This window comes from Dendroctonus ponderosae, unplaced genomic scaffold (genome assembly GCF_020466585.1).
Source record: "Dendroctonus ponderosae isolate FM_Combo_2020 unplaced genomic scaffold, Dpon_F_20191213v2 Dpon_F_20191213_2, whole genome shotgun sequence".
In the NCBI taxonomy this organism is placed as follows: Eukaryota; Metazoa; Arthropoda; class Insecta; order Coleoptera; family Curculionidae; genus Dendroctonus; species Dendroctonus ponderosae.
This window is the reverse complement of record NW_026018165.1, coordinates 1,175,180-1,195,825: the sequence shown is the minus strand read 5'-3', so window position 1 is coordinate 1,195,825 and position 20,646 is coordinate 1,175,180. Positions and strand designations below refer to the sequence as shown.

General features: G+C 35.3%; 1 protein-coding gene across 11 annotated transcripts in view; it reads right to left on the bottom strand.

Annotated features, from left to right (window-relative positions):
• Positions 1-20,646, bottom strand: part of LOC109538193 (lethal(3)malignant brain tumor-like protein 3) — a 145,635-nt gene that overhangs the window by 99,342 nt on the left and 25,647 nt on the right. The window contains exon 1 of one of the 11 annotated variants that reach the window (XM_019905331.2): positions 935-1,103. The exons of the other annotated variants lie outside the window; for them this stretch is intronic. Coding sequence (XP_019760890.2) covers positions 935-1,013 — 79 coding nt within the window. The 5' untranslated portion in view covers positions 1,014-1,103. Of the gene's footprint in view, positions 1-934; positions 1,104-20,646 lie in introns of those variants that run through there. 11 annotated transcript variants of the gene reach the window in all.

The following is a 20,646-nucleotide window of genomic DNA, read 5'->3' as shown; positions in this document are numbered from 1 at the left end:
CGGACAATTCATGAAATAATACTTTAAAAAAATCAAACGGTTTAGCCGCAAACTTCCGTGCCGTATAGCGTGAATAACCCTGTATACCCGTTTTTTGTCGATAAAACAATTTAATTAGAAATATTGCCGATTTAATGAGTTATGAATCAGCAATTTGGTAATTCCAATCTAATCAGTACCCTGCATTTTATTTAGGTACTAATTAAGTAACTGAACAAATTCTCCACCATTCAAATTTTCTTTTTCATTTATTTAAATATTGTATTATATATTTTTAAATTTTTGCATACATTTTTCGAAGAAGGTTTCCGCGCGTTTAAGTTTCTTCCTGATAMAGCAGATGTTTTCATCAATTCAGAGCAACTTCTCGTTGACAATATTGACATTTCAATACAGTAGATCCCTATATTTAAATAATCCTGTTGAATTCACCGTTTATCCTTATCTGTTTGATGGGCACTTTTTGTATATTTCACTGGTTACCGGAATTTTGAATAATCAAGAAGCAACAGGTATTTACCTAATGTTAATTAGACAGAGTACCTTGAAAAACATTGTTGCCATTTTCCTCATATAGTTTTTCGCAAATTTCTCAGTTTTTAATAACATATATTTTTGTAACTATTTTTCCTGTACTCTTAAAACAGCCTCAGACAACACCTGGATAGGAATTATGCCAATTTTGAATAACCCTGTACAGAAATTATCGAATAAATTTGCAATTGAAATTGGAACTTAAATTTCTTGAATTTTTGAAAATTTTGATGTCTAGAATCCGCGGTTTTCATATGACGTAGTCATTTACGGACTTCCAGTATACTTTAAAAGTAAACGATCTACAAAGATCTGATTAAACTTGATCAATCACATTTTGGCGATCACTTTCCAAGTAATATGAGCAATCTGAAACCTTAAAAATATTGGAAATACTTACCATTTCCATAGTAAATATCCGCATCAAATAATTCGCATTTAATCCGTGTCGCGATCATGCTATGTATTAGCATATCCATAGAAAAACGCTCGAACTATGGCAATGTTAAAAAATCGAATGGTTCGCAGTCTTATCCCGGCGGTACTGACTAACAAACTGCAACAAATAACAACGTGGGCTGTCTGCAAAGAAGGGCCCCCAGGTCAGGGCCGGGTCGAGACCTTTCCTCCCAGCGACCCCCCTGACATTTTGACCCTCCGAACGCCGACGCTGCTCACTTTTACTTGTTTGGAAGAACAATCGTGTCTTTAATGGTAATCGCCTTTTGCACCAATGGTTTACATACAATTTGTTGAATTGCAAAGCCACTTAAGAACCGTTAATTGCAGTTTTTTATTATTTATATTTTACTGCATTTTCTGTGCATGTTAATCAGCTGGTAGTTGTTTTGAAAATACGTCTGTGGCCTACGCTGGGTTTATTTTATTATAATTTATCAAGACCTGAAGGTTTGAAAGCATTTTTGCACATGTTTTTAAATTATTCTATTTATGAAAGCTGTTGAAGTTGAAATGTTTGTAATTTTGTTAGATTTTGCTTTATTACTTTAACGTTATTATTTGATTTAGATGTAAGACGCATTTTGTTACTTTTCAACAGTATTTTTTCCTTTTCTCGACAACTTTGCTTTCACTTTCACTTTCCTAGAGAAATAATTTGTTTGCAAATAAATTCGTCACGTTTCCCATGTGAAAAGTTAGACCTATTTAGAGTCTCCACGAGGAAGCTAAACTTTATGCATGTGCGACATTGCTATACATGTAAAGTTTTGCAGAGCACATTCCGAAAACTAATCGCAAATACGCTGCAATGCTCACACGTTTGGCTGCAAATATCTCCCTGGATTCATAGTTGCCGTTGTGCTTTTTTTTCAACTAAAAAAAATTGAGTGGTAGATTTTTCGAGCAGTTCCAGCAAGTTCCGCAATGTCTGAGCAAAACTGTAATTATTCAAGCAGCAATACATTTTTAAGATTGGAATCCGACTAAGAATTATCGCAATTTAAAAACCGTTTCTTCCTGGATCTATTGTTTTCATGCAGATAAATAGGTTTGATCAGTGAGTCAACTAGTTTATTGCAAACAAATCAAACATAATTTATCTCCAGTTGAAATCCAGCTGTGAAATCTAATAGCCATTTATCCCTCAACATAATGATGCACTTTAAGCATTCAAATTGAAAACTATTTTCTGGCCAGGTGCGTTTCAAGTGGTGAAAAGCTTTGGCAAAATTACCATTCGCAATGGCAATTATTGCTGATTAGTGTTTGGCGAGTTCAGGTCGAAAAAGTTGTGTGTAGGTTCATTTGCTCATTTTCTCAGGCATTTTAAAGTAACTTAAAAACGCTTACGTAAGTCAAACAGTCGGCGTCGTGTTCCCTGCAGGTTAAGTTTGCCTCGACCTTTAATGCGAAAAACGTGAGTATCATCTTCAAAACGAAAGGTCGGGTCAGATGTGAAGGGAACCCAGTGAGGTGCCAGGTTTCATTCAATCAATTTGTCTTGTTAATTTCTTCAAAATGTTTAACTAAATTGAACTTATGGATAGCGAACAACATGCCATTGCTCTTGGAAGTTACAAAGATAAATCACCTATTTGAGCCAAAAGTCCAAAAAGTTTTTTATTGAATTGGTGTCTCTTAGTAGAATTCTAATAGTCATTTAATGTTAATTTCCCAGAAACTGAATTGGCATTTCTCAAGTTTCCAAACCGCTGGTAAATCGTAAGGTAAGTAAGGGTTTCTTCCATAATCACTAAACAGGTTTAATCAACCTGCAAACTATCAAAATGATTTTTATTAAAGAAAATAAATCTTCAACTTGCAACTGCAATTTCCAGTAAACTTTCTTCAATTTACATAAAATGGCATTTTTTTAATTTCGTATTTAACTCGCATTAACTGCAAAATTTATTACATTTCGAAACAAAGAAAATAGGGTGTTATTTACTCCCAAATAAAAAGTAAAACTTCGTAAAGAGTTATTCCTACTCTGCGCATTGAACTTTGGCTACCCCGTTTTTGCATCTAATTTGAAATCTAGAGGAAAATCTTAAACACGAAAGTTGTAGATATTAATATCTAGTTTATTTTAAGATGACACCAATTGATACAGGGTGTCTCAAATTCAAGTGTCTGACCATCCAAATGAATGGTCTATGTAAGTTTGTACCGCCACTGTTTGAGACACACTGTATCAATTGGTATTATCTTAAAATAAACTAGACATTAATATCTAAAACTTTTGTATTTAATATTTTTCTCTAAATTTCAAATTAGATGCAAAAACGGCCAAAGGTGGCCAAAGTTCAATCAATGACCCTGTATGCAACTAAGGGATTTACTTATGCCCATGCAAAATTAAAACTTTTTATAAATTTTTAAATGTACTTTTTCTTTTCAATGCAGTTTTCCTACGGTGTATGTGAGAAACTCATTGAGACATCATGTATGTAGCAGTTGTGCAGTGCAAAATGCAACATAAATGAAACGCAGCAGTTTTAAATGAAAACTTTACATAAAATGTTAAAAACTCTTTAATTATTAATTTCGCTGAATAATACAAGTTGTGAGCAATCGAAAATGTTTTTTTAATGATCAGAAGACCTCTGTATGGACGAGCGATAAGCAGATTTAAAAAGTATAAATTGTTTAAAGCGTATTAAAAAAACGTTTTGATATTTGAATTTCTCAAGTTCCTTAGAAAATAGAAAGGCAATTTAATTTCATATTAAAGAACACATTTGAAAATAGCTTCTAATTCATTAGCAATTTGAGTGCTATTGATGTCATATGCTCTATAAGTCGACATAACTATTTACAGAAACTGACAAATTTGTTTCTCAATTATTGGAATAATCGTGAAATTGATGCTGTTGTCGAAATAAAAATTGTCTAAAACGAAATTAATCTTCTTTCAGTTCAACGGTTTCTTATCAATATTTAACAAAAGGTTAAAAAAATTCACCTATAAATAAGTACAGGTCAGAAATCATGATCTGTTTGACCGCCATGCACTTTGCCATGTTTTCGTAATTATTATGATAGGTAGCTTGACACGCCATAGGCTTAGTAAGTAAAATGAGACACCGATTTTATTGTATGTAAAGATCTTTTTTTAATTGGTATTCTGAGGTCAATCATGGCTTTTACCAAAAATATGCTAACAGTAATAGAACCTTGTGGAGTAGATATTTCTAACGTTCACAATTACTAGCAGCATGAAGTTACATCTATATAATAAAAAAACTCTCCAAGTGTTTAAAACAGGTGCACTAATGGAACCCTTAACGATCTGAGTGTTGAACCAACACAAAATCTGATTGGAATTCTAATTATAATTAAATCCACCTGACGCTCTTAGTAAAGACTGGATGCCAAAAGTGTGTAACCCTAATTGGAGCTCTTCGCGATCATTCGAGCGTAATTTCTGTTTCCATCGAATCTATAGAAAACAGTAATTAGAAAAAGTGACGTAGCAAAACTCAGAAGGCGACTGAAGTATGTACCGAGGTCAACTCGAGACAAGAAGAAGTGGCCTCCGCTTTTCATCTCCACGGTTACGATGATGACCAGTTCTCTCGGTGATTTATAGCAGATGAATTAAGAATTTAATGAAAGTAACTCAAGTGGATCATAAATTAACTGCACCAATAATAAGGCTGGCATAATCAGATAATCCGATTGGAGTCCCGTACAGAAGTAATGAATCATTTTTTTGATACATTTTGACGAATTCGGAAAGGCAGCAAGATGAGAGGAAGTTATGAATTATTAATAAGAAAAGCATAAATTGTTCCAAACTAGTTTTGATACAAACACATTTGAATTGAAACAGTTTGATTCAGAACTATGATATTAAACTTCTGGCGATTTTTCAGAGAAACTATTGAATACTTTTGAGTATAAAAACTCCGGAAAAGAATCCTTTAGGAGCAAATAAAATGTGTTTTTACTGCCTTTAAATGCATTTAAACTCATTTTTTTGAGTGCACAATTGTTTAATAATAATCAAGTATTCACTTTGTAGATATTTAGGTCGTATTGAAATTTGGCAATAAAAACATCACATACTAAACATTTTAAAATATGAAACTAGTGGGTTTTTCGGTTTTTTAGGCCGTCGTAAAGTTGCACCTCTGAAGATGCAAGCAACTCGTGCTTACAAACCGTCAAGAAGAAATTCCATTTGACAACGGCCTAAAACCCGAAAAATCTACTAGTTTTAAGGAATAGCCTCGAAAGTCTATATCTTTGGATAAAACGCGCCCCCGGGGAGGAGATATCTAATTTATAATTTATAGCACCGTTTAAATAAGATGCGCAAACAGAAGGCAGGGCTCCTATACTCACTCGCTTTCCTGGGCCGACGCATTGATTCCAACATCATCCCCGGGTTTCTGAAGTGCTAAAGAACCCTTAGGACCACGCAAGCACACAGGATATACAGCGGGACCGAAAAGTCAAAGTCATTCCTAAGGGAGAGGATCCACAACGTGAGAAGTGAATTGGCAGCAACAGACAGCGAGCTTCTAAACCTCTTTTGCAAACTGGGAAACAGTCTGCATGTAAGGGGAAATAGACAAAGCCCCGAAGAGGTAGAAGAAGACATTTGGAAAATTGGAAGCCGAATTTAAAGGAACAACCACATCAGGTCTAGACCTAGCACGAACTGTAATGAATCTGTCTTGGCCAAAGGACGAAACTTACCTCTAGCCCCGACAGCGGTGCAAGGATGTCCAGAACAAACGGCAAATGAAATACGTCCGGAAACCACCCAAATCCTACGGAGAGCGAAACTACCACCGAGCAACTTAAGTAGAGAAGAACAAATATTGTCGTTCTACCAGCTGACAAAGACAACGATACAGTCATCGTGAACAGAGAGGAGTACGAGCAGAATATCGATGACTTACAGGACTCTTACTTAGTCTCTTAGTCACTTACACGAAGTTCAAGAAAGAGCCGACTCAAGCCAAGCTCAGGAATATCAACCGCCTGATTAAAATATCCTCTCTATTGAGGACTACGAGAACACCATGAATCATTATCATTGAGTCAGAAGCCCTCCCCCCACGTTTGTATGGATTACCGAAGGTTCGCAAGGAACGAATACCACTTAGACGAATCGTCAGTGCCTAGGGATCACCAACTTGCGATATAGCAAAATATCCATCATCTCTTCTGCAGCTAAATTTGGAACTCCACAGGAATATACATCAAAGGCTCCGAACATTTTATTAAGAGGATCCAAGACTTCAGACTGGAACCTACGGACATGCTGGTCAGTTTCGATGTTGTATATATATTCACAAAGGTACCCTTGGATGAATCCATTAAATTAGCGACGGAGCTATTTGAAGACAGTAACGGGCAGCTACATACTACTACTACAGAATGGAGAGTACTACGAGCAAAAGGAAAGGATAGCTATAGGAAGCCCACTCAGCCCGGTGGTGGCAAATCTCTTCATGGAGAAGTTTGAGGAAAGAGCGTTGGGCATCGCTCCACTTAAACCAACGATCTGGTATCGATATCTCGATGACACGTTCGTGGTATGGAGGCATGGACGCGAAAACCTGGACATTTTCCTCGACTATCTAAACAATCAGCATCCAGACATCCAATTCACCATGGAAGTTGAACAAAGAAACCAACTGGCCTTCCTGGATGTTTTGGTGTCTAGGGAAGGAAATCGCTTAGACAACAGGGCATATCGAAAAACCACCCACACGGACAGATACTTTCCAGCCCGAAAAATATGTGGACCACAACATCTAACCGCAGAACTATAACACTTGGAAAAAGCTTTTCTCAGAACGGATATTCACAGTTGAACATCAAGGAGCTGAAAGAAGTGAATCCACTGTAAAGGCTTTAATGCCATTTGTTCCCAGGGTTACGGCCCCATTTACAAGCCCACAACAAAAATTCGAGAATATTTAGGGCCAGTTAAAGACAGAAGACCTCAATTAGCGACTGCAGGATGCACCGAAATCCTTGCTCTTGTGGAAGCGCCTACATAGGAACTACGAAGAGATCGGTTAGGACAATTATAGAAGAACATCATGTAAGTAGTTGCGGAACATGCCCTCAGCCAGGGAACGTACTACATCAATTTCGCACAGGAATAGGTCCTGGCCACAAAAACAGGCTTTCGCTCCGGACTAATACGGGAACCAATTTAAATCTACAAACACGCCGACAATTTCCACAGAAAAGGGGCGACAATGGCGCGACGATGGCGCTGAACAGGATATGGTTTCCAGCACTCGCCAAATCAGAGCTGAGGATCGTTTGCTAAACACGCAATTTTTAAACGTTGTTAAAGTATAATTTGATATTTTGAATCTTCTTCAAACATTACTTGAAATATAAAAAAAAGTTGCAATGCACAACAAGGCGTACATTTCGTGTCTCAGTACTCAAATAAAAAGAGGTGTTAACAACATTTTGAGTTGCTCGTTTTCGGCTTAATGCTTTGTTAAAACCGAGTTTCATTTGATTGATTAAGAATTACGTTTCTTACTCTTGCAAATTTTCGAAATTTCAAGAGGCTGACGAAGAAGATTCTTGAAGTTACTTTTTCTGAAATTCTGAAAAAGTAGAATAAAGAGAATAAGAAGATATAAGAATTCTTATTCTTATATCATTATAAGAATAATTATTAATTAATTATTATTAAATTAATAATCACTTATTCTTATAAGAAATAAATTATACCACTTTCGCTCAGATCTTGAGTTGAATTTTTTTTCAGGCACTCCAGGAATTCCACTTTTTCGCCTTTAACATTGAACAAGTTTAATAATTGAATAAATTTAACATGAAAAACGTTGAATATTCTTCAAAATCCTATTTTTTTTGGAAATATAAAACTGATTAAAAACTAGATGTATTTTCGCTGCCTTCATTGAATTTTGACCAAAAAAGCAACATTTTTAACCATCGGATTTTTTTAGAAGCACTTAAAATATTGTGTATTCTAATATAGAAATCCGACGTTTTAATGTTAGCATCTACTCAAATTATTTGTAATTAAAAGTTTTAAAATTTGTTGTTTCGCTTCTAAATTTTACGCAACAGCAAACAAAGTGTTTTTCACAGTGGATATTGAAAATTTGGGACGTTATACATGTTCACACTTTGATCCACGCTTTTCTAATAATAATATAAGTGATATAAACGTTTTTAACACTTTGATAGATTTCTTCTTCAACTTTTCGTTGACAAATATTTCGTAATTAAAGCCAATATTTTGCATTTTATAAGTTTTTTCATATTTTTTGTACACTTTCTCTTAAACAGCTCTACATCAATTTTGTGTCATTCTAATTATTTACCTGTAAGATTCCTGCAATAAGATTATATTTGTCCATTCTGGGAATTTCACCAATTTTCTGCGTTGGTTAAACACTCGGACATAATACCATAATTTACAACTGAAGTCGTCGTGCTAAATGATTTAAAAGCCAAAAGGTCAAAAAATCTTTTTTATACGTATAAATCTTCCAGGCGTCATTTCTTCAAAATGATCTAAGTGTCTTTTTGAGTTGGATTTTTTTGGAACATTTAGTGTTTATATACGCTGCAAAAAAAACGAGTGAAATGGTTTAGGGCGAAATTGAGAGTGAAACGAAATCTCTAAAGTTGACGAAAAACTTGAACTTGCGGTCATTTAATTTAAAATTTCCGTTCTTGCTTGAGCAACCTAACAAGTTGAAATTAAAATGTGTATGAGACCTAGTTGGGGTGTAAACAAGGAAACTGTAGAAGATGTGAAGATATGAGTGGTAGTCAGTTTTCCGGCTTCGATGCCCCTTTCTCAAAAAATTGCCAATCAAAATCATACATCGGTCAAGCACCATACCGAAACCTATCGAAATACCATCTCCAAAAAAACATTTTGGTGACATTCTCATATGCGAAAAGTACCGCATTTTCAGATCAGGTACTACCAAAAATTAATTATGGAAAATTAGTAGTGTAGCTGCTGTTGCCAGCATCAATGGAAAAAGCGTGCATTTCGATTGTACGATATTGATCGAACAACAGAGCTTCTTAAAAAGAAACTTTAATCGTATCCACATTATCCAATTAATTAAATTTTGCGTTTTGCCACTATTTTTGCTTTCTTCTTCTTTTGTAGATGAGATAAAACGGCAGTTTAAACAATTCAAACATTGAATCAATCTCATTTCTTCCCCAAGCCCAGATACATTTTGATTAGTTCTGCAAGTGTTTTATTTTGCCACTTAGCTCGACCAATCTTCAACTTGAACTCAAGCAACGATAACTTATTGGTGCAAGCAATAAAGCTTCAGACACTAATATGATCTCCATGATCACCAATACACTCTACTATAGATGGTTCATCAATAATTTCCAATCTGATAGTACGGGTGGCTCCGTTTATATTTTTCTGAAATTTAATTAACAATACCGCGGTGAAAGTAGAGCGGTGTGCTAACAGTGCGCTGAAACATTATACAATTAAAATATTTAAGTTCCGGTTTCGATTTAAATAAAACTAGATGATGATCATGATAATAATGCTGGTTTTCTGGGAAAGATCCTGAAGATTTCACTGAACTGAATGGAAATTAATAAATACTTAAGGAAGCAAAGTGTAACAACAAAGTGTAGCATCAACCCATCTTGCCCATTATAATTTCAAATAGGGCTAAAGGCGTTGCTGGCACGAGCGTATCGGTTATGCTTTATGCTTGACCCTTGCTCAAGTGCACAGGCCACACATCCGCTAATTCTTAAGTAGAAATTTAATTGCTCATTAATTTTTCTTCGACTTCAGCCCAGCAATTTAGAGGATGACCTACTAATTGCACTGCTTCAACTAACTTATTTTAAATGATCTTCTGCTCAGAATGACAGACAAGAGGAGGTCTGGTAATAATCGCGTATTCATCATTCGTCACCTTCGCTGTCATTATTTTCTCTTCGACCATTAATCAGTGCGAGAAAACTTTGATTATCTGCATGTGCTGATAGCAGATTTTTTGCGTCCCACCTATACTGAGTGTCCGAAAATTAGCTGACCGGATTTCGACTGCATAGATCATTAACTAAAATCGTACGTTCTCCATATCTGAAAAGGTCTGCAATTGAATACTTGTTCTTATAAATCTTACGAGCGAGGTGAAAAAAATATGTTTAAAATATATTGTTAGATATATTGTAAAGCAATTGGAGCACACAAAAAAATTAAGTTAGTAAATAAAAGAATTGGCACGTGGAACAAGTATATACTAACCTGGCAAAATACATAACGTACTTCAAGAAATGAAAATATTAAAGATCAGTGTATTGGGAATAAGGGGAACAAGATGGCCTAATTCAGGTCACTACTCGATAGACAACAACGTAATAAACTACACTGGAAACAATGATAACCACCATGAACACGGCGTGGTAGTCATTGTATTCTATGCGCTATATAAAGAAACCAGCAAAGCAGTGGAGGGTTTCGTCCCAATCTCGGGAAGAGTAATAATCGTACAAATAAAGACATCTCACACCAAACTAAATTTGATCAAAGTATATGCTCCTACGATGGAAGGAACTGAAGACGAGATAGAAACTTTCCATCAACATATTTAAGACGCCCTGTAAATAACTAACAATCGATAAATCACCATGGTCAGAACGTACTGAAAGAGGACTACTGGATTCCGCTAGAAACACGAACTAATAATTACAAACAATTTTCGTAGGGTTCCGGAAGGCATCAGAGAACCCCTGGGCTAGAAGCAAGAAAACTGATAGACCCTGATATCAGAGAACATCTCCAACACAAAATAATTGAGACGTTGGATAGTTTGATAATAATAGTAATGGCAACTAAAACAGTGTCTTCCAAAGAATGGTTAAAAGACGCCGATAAGGAAAACAAAAACTGGATTAATGACGATATACTAAACATGATGGAACAACGAAGACAAACCAAGAACAAAGATAGTCATAAATATAAACAGATTAGTAACGATATCGGAAGGAAAATAAAGGAAGCTAAACAAAAGCAGGCCTACAAAATTATGCAAATCTGGAGTTATTATTTGAAAAAATAAAATATTTTCAGTTCTTATATAATATTTGTTGTAACTTAAAAGTTGTCACTATACTTACTGGATTGCAAGGAGGATACACCAAGTTTTGCTGTTTTTTATGTGAATGGGACAGTCGCGCGAGAGACAAACATTACAAAGCAAAAACTTGGCCACAAAGAAAAAGTTTGACACTTGGACTTAAAAATGTATTAGAAGAACCTCAGGTTCCAAATGACAACATTTTTCTGCCACCACTTCATCTAAAGTTGGGACTTTGTGAAAGCTATGAACAAGGACGGTGCACGCTTTCAATATCTGAAAAAAATTCCTCGAATCAGTGACGCGAAACTGAAAGAAGGGATTTTTGTAGGTCCGCAAATACGAGATCTAATGACGGCTGAAGTTTTCAATTTGAAGTTGAAGAAATAGCTTGAACGGTTTTTGTAAAAGTGTGTCATAAGTTTCGTAGTAATACAAAAGCTTACAACTACCGACAAATCATTCGAGAGCTTCTTTCTGCGTATAAAGCTTTAGGATGCAATGTCACTCAAAATTATTTTTTTGGACTCGTATTTAAATTTCTTTCCGGAAAATCTGGGTGCCGTATCAAATGAGCATGGTGAAAGGTTTCATCAGGATATTATGTATCTTGAATGACGCTATAATGGAAATTGGTCAGAAGCAATGCTTGCTGATTTTTATTGGTCGATTCGCCGAGAAACTTCGATGGAAAAAATGAAAGAAAAAACTACAAAATAACTTTAATTCTACCACCACTCTGAGATAACTATACTGATATTTCCAGCACGTGTTACTGTAAAAATAGCATTTTTTGCTGTAAAACTTAGACCGTAGCCTTTTATCACTTTCTTGTAGTTATGTTACTTTGATAAAATAGTTTTTTTAATTAAATCGATATTATATTTAAAATATATATGCTATATTTATTTCCATGTTAAATTCCGTGTTTAGAGCACCAAATATGAATTTATCATGCATGAAAGCAATGAGGAGAAAAACATTTTTTTTTGCAGACCAGTGTAGTTAGATGTCCCCTTAAAAATCAAAGTTGACGTGTTCCAGCATTTTTTTCTGAATGAATGAAAGAATGAGTAAGGAAGTGGAGATTGTGAAAACCATCAAGACTAGAAAGCTTCAATACCTGGAACACGTCATACGGGGAGAGAGATGATATACCATGCTACAATTGATTATACAGGGTAAAATCCTGTAGTCCAAAGTCAGGATTGCTTTTATGATTGTCAATCTCCGCCGCCGAGATGGCACGTGAAGAAGAATATTGTAAGAATAATTTGTAAAGCTCTTCATTACCAAAGTTCTGGTCCGATTGGTCGAAGTCTTTTGAAGAAGAATAAAGTTTTTGCCATCTGCAGAGATCGCCGAATGCTTCCGATGTAAGTAGCAACAGATTTTGAGATGCGCTAATCTAAGTCACTTCCAGAACCGGTTTCGAGCCTATTAGCTCAAACTTCGAAATCTGTCGGTACGTACAAAATCCTTGTGGTTTCAAATGTTCATTCGACGTCACTTTATAGAAGAACTGAAGTTTTGAATCTGATAATTTTACGTTGGTGAAACTTGAATATTCTTATCCATATTTTTATATGAAATGATTTATGATTGTCTAAGAATTTAACGATTTTCTTCTAACGCGTAAATCTTGGCGGCACACGAAACTTAAAAAAAAAACACTTGTTCACATAATTATGGGATTTTTATAAAATTGAGAAATGCATACAGTTAAAATTTGACTTAAAACAAATCAAGAAAAGCCATTGTTAAGAAAATTAGAAAAAAATCTCGCCTCAAAGTATCTGCCCGTAGAACATCTTGCAAATAGCCAAAGAAAATAAATCGCAAAATAACCAGTGAACTATGGTGTGTGTGGTACCCCCTATTTCTCTCTATATCCTTGTGTGAAAATTTCCGTGCGCACAATAAACCCTATTATGAAACAGAAGCTAAAAAATGCGAAGATACAAATAATTGAACCCATTACCATATAATGTCCTTTGGTTATGGTGTTCCGACTGCGGTACCCATACCAACTCGCCTTTTGTGTGTCCTTTGCTAGAGCCGCCTCGTACCCGACCGTTTCGTTCGGTTAATCCGGCGTAAAGGACAACAACGAAATAAATATGCAATAATTATAATATATGGGAGTATCAAAGCGGAATTTTATACGATGCATTGTAAACTCAGGCTGTTTTTCGATCGGAACGTGTTGACCTTTTTGCTTGAGTTGATTGGGGTAATTTTACTGGTGCGTAATAAACAAATAGGATTGAGTAGCTTAATAAAGTGATTCATGAAAATTTCCGCGCATTCTCGCAGTACAGATCTATCTTATTATGCAACGCAACTTATATACGACCGCATGGACAGTGACTTGGAAACTTATCAACTTCAAGCATCATTGGCCCAAGTAGCAAACGTGGTTAAATAAACATCAATCGAAATTTAAATAAATTTCAATTATTTATTACATTTTCTACCCGTCTATGTCATGACTGGACTCAGGACATTTTTTGCTGGACTTCTAGATGTCGTTTTTTCACACAAGGTTATTAATACTTTAACCATCTGGCAGGGCACCAAAGTTTCTTGCAAATACGTAGCTTCAACTATAGTTGCTAAGCTTACAAAGTGCATATAAAAATTCAGTTGTTGTATTCTCAAAAACTTTCAATTCAGAAAAAATAAGAGAAAGAGTCAGGTGGTACCATATGTTGCAAACTGCTTGCGTTTTACATATGTTTAAACAGTATCATACGCTTTAAATTTAGTGCTAATTAACGAAGTGAGAAAGGATAATTACTTAGTTAAGTGTTCTGATTGCTTGCTTAAATGCGCATATACAAATTTCGATAAATACGACATTTTCTACAATCTGAAGCTGAAATCTTCCTTGCTGCTTATAATATGCTATTTCAAAGACCTGATAAATCCAAGTTGATCTCAATTTGAAACTACTTCTTTTCTGAATTTGATCGCAATTTGACCGGAAACATATTTTTTCAATTGTTACAAAATATCATTGAAAAAGTGTGATATCAAAGGCAACGAAAGTAAATTGATATTTCCGCAAGTTGTCATAAGGCAGAAGTTGAATGAAATATATACAGGTATTTATTAATTAATTACAACAAGAAGTTTGTAAAAAAATAAATCCGCCTCAACAATATAGAACTTATTTATATACAGGTAGTTTTTGCGATGTTCATGCCAGATTTTTATATTTGTAAATAAAATCTACTTGATTTTCCTTGACATCTTTAGTGATTGTTTATGTTTGTGAGAAATAGAAGAATAATGATTAGAAAAATCGAAACATTCGAGTGTGTGGTAGTAATAACAAAAAGTAGAATTGAAGAATAAATTACAGTCCTAGAAGTCGTCTTTCCTGTCGCAGAAATGAAACTGCAGTTTTCGAACCCCCAGAAAACACAATCTCTAACTATTTTTGCTACTACAAGTACTAAGTCAACGTTTCCTGGTACCATTGTGATAGTTCGAATCGTAAATTAAACTGAACAATAAATTACTCCTCAACACCTAAATGGAGCACACCAGTCAACCAATCATCGTGCATTATCGTCGGTAAAAGAAGTTAAACACATAATTTACAGCAGCGACAATGCAGAGAGCGGCAAAACCCTCAGAGCTACGCAAACTGGAATATTTTCTATATTTTATCTTTTCCTTTGGTGAATGGCATGCATAAATAAAATAACTAGTTTGTAGTACATTATGTGGTAGCCGCTCTATACTTCATCCGCTGTCCTGTCTGCTTTCGCACCGCTCGAACACAGCGAAATGACCCTTCGCATCGACCAACCATGGAGATTTAAAACGGGTCACCGGAATTTGTAATTATCATTAAAACACCTGAACTTCATCAGTTTAAACTCAATTTAGGTTTCGTCCAAATAATTTTTATTGTTCTTTTGTTAAATTCGACTCTCTAACTCCTTCAATATTGTTGCAAGACTGTTTTGTGTCATTGTCTTGCAATACTTCATCCATTTTCTTCTGCTTCATCTTATTAGATTGCTTGCTTTCCTTTATTTCGTAGTTCTAAATTCTACACACTAACAATATACGTAGATACATTTTTTTAAATTTGTTTTAACTTCAAGTTAGAACTCAATTCTCTATCATCATTAATACATTTGCTATGTTTTTATGTTGCATTCAATACTTTCAAAATTTTAATACCGTTGCAGTTTTGTTTCCCTTTTTCGTTCAAACACTTGAGGTTCAAACAGTTATAGAATTGAGATGTATTGTCATTATTGCAACCTTTGTTGCAATTTGGAGTTTTTCGTTTTTGCTTTGCTTCATCTTCGGATCACTTTCTCCTCTTGTTGTGTTCAATTTTTCGCTTTGCAACAATTTTTGTCTTTCTCTTTGTTTGAAACAGTTAAGTTATTGAATAAACACTTGCAGCGTTTACTGTTTTTTATTTTATTTTGGAACCGTTGTTGAGCCCTTCAGGCGTTTCTCCTTTTATTCTATGCTTCGTCTTCCAATCACCTTTGCTTCTACTTTCACTCAACCTTTTAAAAATTTAAAAACCTTTCTCCGTTTTGCAACGATTTATTCCTTTTTTCCTTGTCTCGTCTTCCAATCACTTTCCTCTCCTGTTGCATTAAACCGTCTTGCAAGCATATTTTTACTTTTGTCTTTCAAGCACATGTCGAACTAAATATTAAAAGTTTTCCGTTAAAATTTTGAGAACTTTCTTCTTTTACATGCATTTTTTCTTCCCGTTACCTTTCAAGCACTTGTTGAATCGAATGATTAAACTTTACTTTTATTTTGTCTTCCAATCACTTTCTTCGCTTTTTGAATTCAACACATTATAATTTTCCAAGCACTTTCCTCCTCTTTCTTTGTCTTTCAAGCACTTTCGGCAGTGAATATGTATAATTTTGCCCTTACTGCGCCTTCTAATCCCTTTCTCCTTTTATTGCGTTCAACTCTTTAAACATTTTGAACTATTTACTTCTGTCTGCGAGCTGTTTTTTTCCCTTGGTCCTGCAAGGTCTTTCTTACCTTGGTCAAGTCAAACACTTGCTGCCGATATGGAATCGATTTTTTTAGCCAATCTTGGACCCAATGTTGCGCCAGGCATTTTGCTGCGCTCGTCCTTTCTCTGACTAGTCGATGGTGAAAACCAGTGGTTGAGAAACTGACCCTGCGTTATCTATCTCGAGCAGAACCAGTTCGCTTGGGCTTTTTTAGATCTGTGTTGCGCCGTTGACCGCATCGCATCGGCCGATCCCATTCGGCATAATTGTACGTGGGACCGCGTCCGTTGACAACGATGATTAAACGCCTCTTTGGCAAAAATCGACAGGCAACGGGTCTTATCAACAATGGAAATCAACTTGCCTAGGGATAGAGTTCGCAATAATGCCCAGTTGCATTTTATGCGTTTGAGATGCAGCTCTTGCAAAAGGCTAGTTGCTCTCAGCACGCACGATTTAGTCGTTCTCATAAAGTCATTGGAGAACGTGAAAACTTGAGAGCTTAAAAAATGATTACTTATAAAAGATTCTTCGCCAATTAAAGTGATGATGACGAAGTTAAGTGAAAACGAGAGTATACAGGCAACCTGCAAAGGTCTGGAGCTGTTTAAAACATCAGCAATTTTTTGGGCTTGAAAATATCGCTTTTTGAGGGCAAAATCTCCTTCTCCTATATTTTATAAACAAAAAATGTGTACTCGGTGCAAGTCGATATCTCACCGTTTTCGAGATATTTCATATGGAAACATATTAAAAAAACATTTTGAAACGCTGTACTTTGCGCGAGGACACATTTGCCCAAAACGCAATATTTTTGCAAAACTATTTTGTCGCATTAGTTGAAAACCTTTCATATATTCCAGCGCAAGAAAAGTTCAATGCTTTTGTAAATCTGTTGTTAATTTAGTATAGCTATTACTGAAGCGCTTATTTCAAACGGAGAAAGCGTAAAAAACCGCCTTTATTTTGCACGTGCTGAGTGCTTTGTATACTATCGTGAAAATGGGATTTTGACTCGATTTGGGCATTAAATTTGCTTTTAGTTCGATTTGTGTGCTTCAAAACAAATAAATGAAGACAACAGAGTACAATAATTTGTAGCACATCGTTTATCGTTTTAGAAAAGTCGAAGGGTGGAAATCCAATTTCACAAATTTTAAAATTATTTAATTAGCAGAGGGCATTGACTGTCACTTAAAAATAGGCAAAAAGAAAACAAAGAGGACGAATAATATCGGTTCAATAAGAAAAGTTAATCCAATTAATCGTTTGACGAAGAAGGAGGTGTTGTACTCATCCACTCAAAAGATTTTTTTTATATTGGGAAATTTACTCTCAACTTCTTAAAGTTGTCTCTCGACTCTACGACTCACTCTCTCTATCTCGCGACTCTACAAGTGTACGGTCATGTTGCCCAGCCGAATACTTCAGATAATTTATTATTTAATAAACGGTCCCAACTAGCACTAGTTGGTAGTTGGACAAAGAAGATATCGCGAGATCTTTGTTATCCTGCAGCTTCTCCCAACTTTGCCCACGGTTCATTAAGTGACGCTCAAACACCTTTGTCCTTCCAATTAACGCAAATTCTCCCCACAAATTAGGTACTACAAGTTGATACATTTTGGTCCTGCAACCCGGATCATTTTAGCTTTGAGAGACCCTACAGGAGGTGTAAGGGAGACATATCGAAGATCGGTTTTAGACCCATCAAGGTTTAATCTAGTTAAAATGTCCAGCTAATTTAACTTGTGATAGGTATAACGAGAAATTTAGAAAGCAAGGCAATTTGAATCCGCTGAGAAGCAGAAATTAATGAAGACAAATTCACATATCTTCCAAATATGCTTGTTCTTCTCCATTATGGAAAAGAAGAACAAAACGTTAAAAAAAAGGCTCTCTGAATCCGGATTGAGTGCAAAACATCTCGCAAAAGGTCCTCACTTAACCATAACTTACTACAAGCAAGCTAGGTTTGAGTTTGGCCGAGAACACGTAGATTGCGATTAGAATGACCGGAAGAAAGTCTTGTTTACCGATGAAGTTAGTTAGAGTAGGTTTAAAATCTTCTGATGGGCGAGCTTTTATTTGGAGAAGACCAGGAGAATGATACAGCCAAGCATGTAGATTCACCAACTGGCTATCCGTGGCGTCTCAATAATGTTTTGGGGTGGCATTTCTTTGAAGGCCCGTACGCACTTTATAGTAGTACATTGAAGAGTTTTTAGGAAACCATGTCGCACCTTCCCAAACAACACAAAGACATCTTAAAGACGTCTTTAAGATGTGCTAGGCATTTACAAGACAACTTGTGCCCGGCATTTACAAGACGTCTTGTGCCAGGCATTTCAAAACGTCTTGTTGTAGACATCTTTAGAGACATACGACGTTCAGACGTAATAACGGCATAAAGAAGACGTCTTAGAGACCTACGTACCTCACGTAGGCGACAATTTCTTGTTTATGGATAATAATAGCTTTAGTCGCTGTAAAGATTCAGAACTGGTTCGGAACTAAACGCAAGCGCATAAAAGCATCGCCTCAACGCGCATGCGACCTGTCCCCGAAAGCTTCTATGCGCTTGCGTTCAGTTCCGAACCAGAACTGAATCGCTACCGCGAATAAAGCTATTGCCAGACCGCACCGAGTTCTGATCGTGCGCGAATACCTTAATGAAGTTTGCATTCAACGTTTAGTGTGACCAGCGCGTAGTCCTGACCGTAACGTGATTCAACATTCTTGGGATCAGCTCAAAGCTCAAACGACCTATTCGACGACAAGATCCTACTCTTGAAAACTTGGCTGAACTGAAAAACGCGGTTTTTCAAGAATGGTACAACAAACCCCAAGAATTAATTACAAACCTTTTTTACGGCATTCCAAGACGTTCAAGGGAAGTTATTCGAGCTAGAGGCGGCAATACACGCTATTGAAGAGCTTAAAAACTGAAACTTTACCTTTATTTCAAAATGTATTTGTCATAAATTTTGATACATGTTTTGATCACAAAACATGTTAAACTAGTGATTAATTTATTGTTTAAATTTTTTTTCGAAAACATTCTCATACTAATTTAAAAAACAAATATTTTGAGTTTTAATGAAAGTATGTTGGCTTTATAATATTTTTTCTTTCAAATTTACAGATGGTGCGCTAATTTAGCCCATCAGTGTATTTTGCGTAATTTCCAGGCATTGATTTTCTACATTTTTTTTGAAAATTTTTAGGATTACTGTTCTGAGGACTGTTCTAAAATACACTTTAAATATGAATGTCTTTTTAACATTTGGAAACATTTCCAACAAAAGCAAAGCTGCGTCCAACTCACAAAGATTGCGTAATCCTAATTGTTTAGAAATTATTTTTGGTTCTTGTTCAGAAACATGCATACATTAAGCCTCTTTTGCTAATAGTTATTTACGTAACTAGTAGGATATGAATATTATTAACACACACAAGTGAAGATTTGCACGACGAGGCTGTAGGCCGAGTCGCGTAATTACTTACGTGCGTTAATAATATAATGTCCCACTTGTTACGTTCAATATTTTATCAACAACTGTAACAATTATCACTTTAATGACTATTTGAGTAAAAATAATTAGTTATAAAATTGAATACAGAACACAGGTAATCAGAATTATACACATGTTATAATGAGTTCAAGCGATGATCTGCCATGTGATATTAAGAACGAAGCTTTTAATGTTGTTTCGGATTTTGTGCCAGGGAAACCACGGAAGAAATACCAAGAAGCTTTTGATCGGTACCAGAAATGCTGCAGAAACGAAATATACTCAACTTAACAAGCGAGAAAGGATTATTAGTATATTTTAACGAAGAAAGCAAAATACATATATACTTAATCTAAAACTAAAACCGTTGCACGTCATCAACAGTCAAACTAACCCTGTTGCCAAGTTGTCATGAAAAGCTTTTATTTTTGGTAAGGGATTATTGAATTGGTTTTATATCAATCATAATCGCTAATACTAAAATAACTTTGAATACTTTGATCACTTTTGAAGACTTTAAAAGACTCAAAGCTAACAAATATTGATTGATTGATTGAGATATGGGAAAAATTAGCAAAAATTTATAAGCAAAATAAAAAACTAACCAAACCAAAAACTAATCGATAAATCAAACGTGAACCTGACAACACAGTAATTCGCTACCAACTTATAAGGTTAAAAATTCCTTCAAACCGAATCAAACAGTAAAGATTCGTTTATTGACGGAACATATCGGCGATTATGCCTATCTCTCTTTAATGTACTTTGGTATAAATAAAGTGAACGTGATCGTGACGTATAACGATATATAATACTACGTTATAATTATATTAGTAATATATTATTGTTTGGGTGGTATGAAAATTAGTAATTTGGGGTGTTGATGACGTGCAACGGTTTTAGCTTCCGATTAAGTATAAACCCTTACCCCTTTGGTGTTCCATGTTTTTTGTGCGTGAGTTAACTGTTTGACTATGGACAAACCGTTTTTAAAAATTATCTTTATTACTTAACTAATTA